Here is a 4756-nt window from a genome sequence, read left to right on the forward strand (position 1 = left end):
TTTTCCTGTTTTATCACTAGAGCTGCCCAAAAACCAGGGACATTTTCACATCAACATTTTAAAACCTTCCCCTCAGCCCTGTTTATTACAAACAAACAGCTTTAAAGTTGCGGGGGGAGGGAATCTTGGCTGGATCCAGTTTTAAAATGTCTCAAATTCATGTAAAATCGTGTATTCATTGTTTGAAAAAATAATTAATAAATAGTCCTATCTTTCCAAAGTGTTAAAGGGGCTCATTTTCCTAACATCCCACTCTCCCCTGCTCCCTGAGTTTAGTGGTCTCTGTCCTTCCCATCTGTCTGGAGGTCTCCTTTGAGACATTGCCTCAAAGCACTCCTGTTCTCTTGCTTTGCTGTGCTAGAGAGGTCAATCGCTGTATCTTCTGAATTGTCCATAGAGCTGAGTTTATCACCAGAGCTTCTCTGGTGATCTGCTGGCTTCATTTTTAATTCCTCCTCAGGACCTTCCAATCTCCAGCTGCCTGTCATCTTCTCCTCGCTCTCTGGCTTTCTCGTAACATCCAGGGATTTTTTATGCATTCCTTCAAGAATGAAGAAGAGTAAGTAAATATAATGCATTGCTTAAATCAACCTGGGACAACTAATTCAAACACAGCCACCTCAGCTATTACCTTGTTCTCTTCTCCCCTCTTTGTCCATGTCTTCCCTTAGGGACAGACCCAAAGCCCAGTGCAGTCAGCAGAAAGATTCCATCTGACCACAAAGAGTTTGAGTACCTCTGTTGCCTATTGTCTAAATACTAGATTGTGAGTTCTCTGGGGTCTAGAGTCTATATTATCTGCATGGAAGTATGTAGTGAGATAGGGCTCTATTCCCTACCTGCGGCTCTACGACACTACAACAATATAATAAATTAAGCACCTATTCCAACATGCACTTAAGCATGTGCTTAACTTTAAGTTACACTTAAGTTAACTTCAAATCAAATATGTGCATAAGTATTTCCCTGACTGGGGGCTAAAATCATAACAAATAACAACAACACACTATATTATTACTGTCTAGCAGTAAAAGGGTCACCTACACTAACTGGTTCTTTAACACGCCCTTTTCAAAACCCTTTAGCACAGACTCTGAAAATTACCAGCTAAGGATTTGTTGTTTACTTTAAATCCGCCCGCCCCCCCAAAAGAGACTGGTATGTCTGTAAGGAAGGGAAAGGCTGAGATTTGTAACAGATTTAAAAATAAAGCAGGTCAGGCTCTCCCTAGCTACCTGGCCGTTCCCTCAGCACTGCTTAGCGGGACATACCCCATCCTGGACTATGTGCTGTCTTACCAAGCAGCCAAGGAGCACAGGAGCCCACCAGCCCACTTTTGGCTGAGTTGACGATTGACTCAGGTAGGGGGATGGAGTGTCTCACCATGGCCCCATAGAGACCGTACTCGGCCATGACACTGCTCCTGCCCCAGCATTTCTCACGCTTCCTCCACTTGGCTCTTCGGTTCTGAAACCAGACCTGGGGGGGGGTGCGGGGGGGGGGGTGTCCAGGGATATGTGGGTTGGGGGTTGTACGTGTGCATGTGTGATTATGTCCAGAAGGTGTTCGGGGGGGTGTCCCCAGGTGTGCGAATGTGTGTGTTGGAGGGGGTGTTGTGGGGTGGGGGGTGGAGAGAGAGAGAGAGAGGGCGCATTACATGAGGTTTATCATGACTGGACAGGATCTTTAGTTCTAGGCCTGTGCCGGGAATCCCTGTTCAGATGTTTCCCCCGTGGCTGTCCAGAGGGAGTCAGTGAACATAAACCCCCTAGGAAGAGCTGCCTGCGTGGCCATCTCCTCTGTGCTGGGCGCACTGGAAACCTTTTACATTCCCCGGAAAAGGCTGTCCTCCCCCCCCCCCGTCATTGTGCACAAACAAGGGCTCTTGGGCAGTGAGCACCTGTTCCCCCACGACCTTGCATTGGCAGCCCCAAAGGGTGGTCATCTAAGAGGGCTTGTTATAGCTAGTCCAGCTCCGATCCATCTGTCCTGCTCTTAAGGAAGCCAGTAGCAAAAGCACAGGGCCCCACTCTAGCCATTTCGGTCGCTGAAGTAACTGGCCACTTGAGGATAGGCAGAAAGATTCGGCCCAGTCGCTATTGAATTAGGGTCCTACACAGTGGACTCCTGCACAGAGCCTAGACTGGCGTCTAGGGGAGGGAGAGCAGCGCAGACCCAGCGCCCCAGGAGGTGCCATTGTGCATCTCCGCGGGCAGCAGGCTCCTTCCCAGCGTGCTGGGCTGTGCCTGCGGCCAGCTGGGCACAGAAGCGCATTAGCATTATGCACGTTCTCTCTTGGGGTGTGCAGGTGACAGCGGAGACAGCCAGTACAGCCTGGCTCTGGGCATGACAACCCACCTGGATCCTGTCCTCGGGCAGCTCGGTTTTCATAGCTAGCATTTCCCGGGCATACACGTCTGGGTAATGAGCATCACTGAAAGCCTTTTCTAACTCCTCCAGCTGGTGAGCACTAAACACCGTCCTGGGGAAGGAACAAACAGTTACTGGCCACCGGGGAGCCCCATTAGTCCTGCAGGGCCCCCAAGCACACCCCCAGGCCCGGGTCTACACTGCCTCCGGCCTGCAGTCAGGTCTGAGTCTGTTCCTGTCTGCACAGGATTTGCCAGTGAGCCGCACTGGAGTTTTATTCCTGGTCAGGGCAGCTTTGCTCCCATCTCTCAACCCTGCTCCTTCTTTTAAAAGCCCTTTGGCTGCCCCTTACTGACACTGCTTCATTCCCAGCCCTGCGGCCGCCCCAGGCACGTTGCCACGAGCTGTGGTGTAGACATGGTCTAGCCCTGAAGCGGTGCAGCGCCAGGCTGCGGTGCAGGACGGGCAAGCCCAGGCAGTGCCATGGTCCCGGGATCCAGGGCTCCCCCCAGGCCCGGCCGCTGCCCCTAGCTGGCTGGTACCTGTGCCGGCGCTTCTTCCTCTTGATCTGGGAAGTGGGTGTCTTCAGCTCGGCCTTGTCCCCAGACAGGCTGTCCTCGTCTGCGCGCAGGGGAGGGAAGGGAGTTCAGCGAGCGGGGGAGGCTGGCCCCGCGCCCCAAGGCTCCGAGGGAACAGCCGGGGTGACTCGGGCTATGGGCCAGGCTGAGCGCGCTCCTCCCAGCCCGAGCGCAGCCCCGGAGACGGGGCGGGGGCGGGCCCGGGCCCGGCGGTTCAGCACCACGCGGGCGGACAGAGCAGAGGGAGGGCGCCGGGCCGGGGGTTACCTCGGGTGCGTCGCCGCCGCTCCCGGGTCCGGAGCTGGGACTGGCTCGGGGGAGCCCGGGGCGGGGCAGGGAACCTGGGGCAGGGGCCCGGCTGGGGAGGGGCTGCGAGGCAGGGCAGGGCGCGCCCCGGGGGCTGAGGGGCAGGGCAGGGCCCTTACCGGACAGGTTCTCCTGGCGCCCGCCGGCGGGGGGCCCGGGAGCCCGGTGCAGCTCCTGCCGGGGCTGCAGGAACGGGACGTGCGCGGGCAGCAGGCAGGGGGCTCCGGCCGGGGGCGGCGCCGCGAAGCCGCAGAGGAAGCCCAAGCCCAGGGGCAAGGAGCCGCCGCTCAGAGACACCCCCCCAAGTCCGGCCCCGGCGCCCTCGCATCCCGCGCCGGCCACGGGGGCGGCAGGCGGCTGCAGCTCGGCCTCCAGCCCCAGCAGGTCGGTGATGGCGAAGCCCTTGGAGCGCAGGGCCGGGGCGCCCAGCCGGGCCGCCTTCTCGCTGGCAGCGCTGGGCACCAGCGCCTTCCCCTTGGCTCTGCCCTCGGCGGGCTCCTCCCGGCCCGTCATGCTGGCCGCTGCCTCCCCGGGATAGACGGGGCAGAGCCGCCTCGGAGCCTTTTATCCCGCTGCCCGGCTCCAATCAGCTCCGGGCAGGGCCCCGCCGCCGCAGGGGGGCCGGGGAGGGGGCGGGCCTGGCTCCCAATCCCAGGGGATTAATTGCCACCGAGGCCCCCGCGAGCCCACCCCGCCCCTGCGGACACGTTTCACTGCGCCAGCCGCGGCCCCGGGGCTCGCTCCGCGCAGCGCGCAACGCAGCGCAGCCTGGCCCGTGCGCCCCGGGCGCGCAGGGCACTGGGCAGGTTCGGCTAGCGGAGGTCACGCCCGGCCCGGGAGCTTGTGCCCCCCAGGGGCTGCCCAGCTGCGCCCTAGCGCCTCGCCCCGCCAGGTACCCGTCTGTGTCCGACAGCCACAAGCTACCTGGCGAGCGACAGAATCTGCAAAGCTCGCTCGGCCCGCCTCGCTTTCCGGGCCCCGTCGGACAGCGGGTTCCAGAGCCGGCGGCTTTCACAGCCCTGCGGAAGCGTCCCGGCCTGGGGGATTCTGGGAAGCGGGGGGAGGGCGGAATCGGTTTAGCAAGGAAAGTTTTGTTCCGTGGAGACCCGAGCTCGGGCACTGGGTGCGCCGCGGGCTCTTCCAAGGAGCAAGGTGCAGCGGAGATCGGCTCGCGTCCTGCCCTGGGCTCTGGGCTCTGGCAGGGGCTCTGGGGCATTACAGGAGAAAGGGTGGCTCCTTCTGCAGCCTCGCGGCAGGGTACAAGACAGACAGCTCCTTCCTTGGCCTTGGAGAGGCCAGACACTGAGCCCAGTTCACCCCCCGACCCCAGGGCAACTTTATTCTTTAGCAGCATTGACCCTGGCCCTGCTAAAAGCGCGTGAGGCTGTTCCTCGCCCTAAAAGAACCGGGGGAATCCCTGTGTCTCCCCGGAGCCACGTTCTGAACGGGGGATTCAGTCACTTGTTCGGCTGAGTCCAGATCTTGCTCCTGGATTGCAATTC

General features: G+C 59.7%; 1 protein-coding gene across 1 annotated transcript; it reads right to left on the reverse strand.

The window, feature by feature from the left end:
• Positions 1-217: 217 nt before the first annotated feature.
• On the reverse strand, positions 218-3767 carry VSX1 (visual system homeobox 1). The gene is made up of 5 exons (XM_030554325.1): positions 3374-3767; positions 2913-2991; positions 2359-2482; positions 1299-1479; positions 218-541 (listed from the first exon to the last, which is right to left on the reverse strand). Exons 1-5 carry the CDS (start codon positions 3765-3767, stop codon positions 273-275), a joined length of 1047 nt encoding a protein of 348 aa, XP_030410185.1. The 3' UTR covers positions 218-272.
• Between the last annotated feature and the right edge of the window lie 989 nt (positions 3768-4756).

This window comes from Gopherus evgoodei, chromosome 3, assembly GCF_007399415.2.
Source record: "Gopherus evgoodei ecotype Sinaloan lineage chromosome 3, rGopEvg1_v1.p, whole genome shotgun sequence".
Lineage (NCBI taxonomy): Eukaryota > Metazoa > Chordata > Testudines > Testudinidae > Gopherus > Gopherus evgoodei.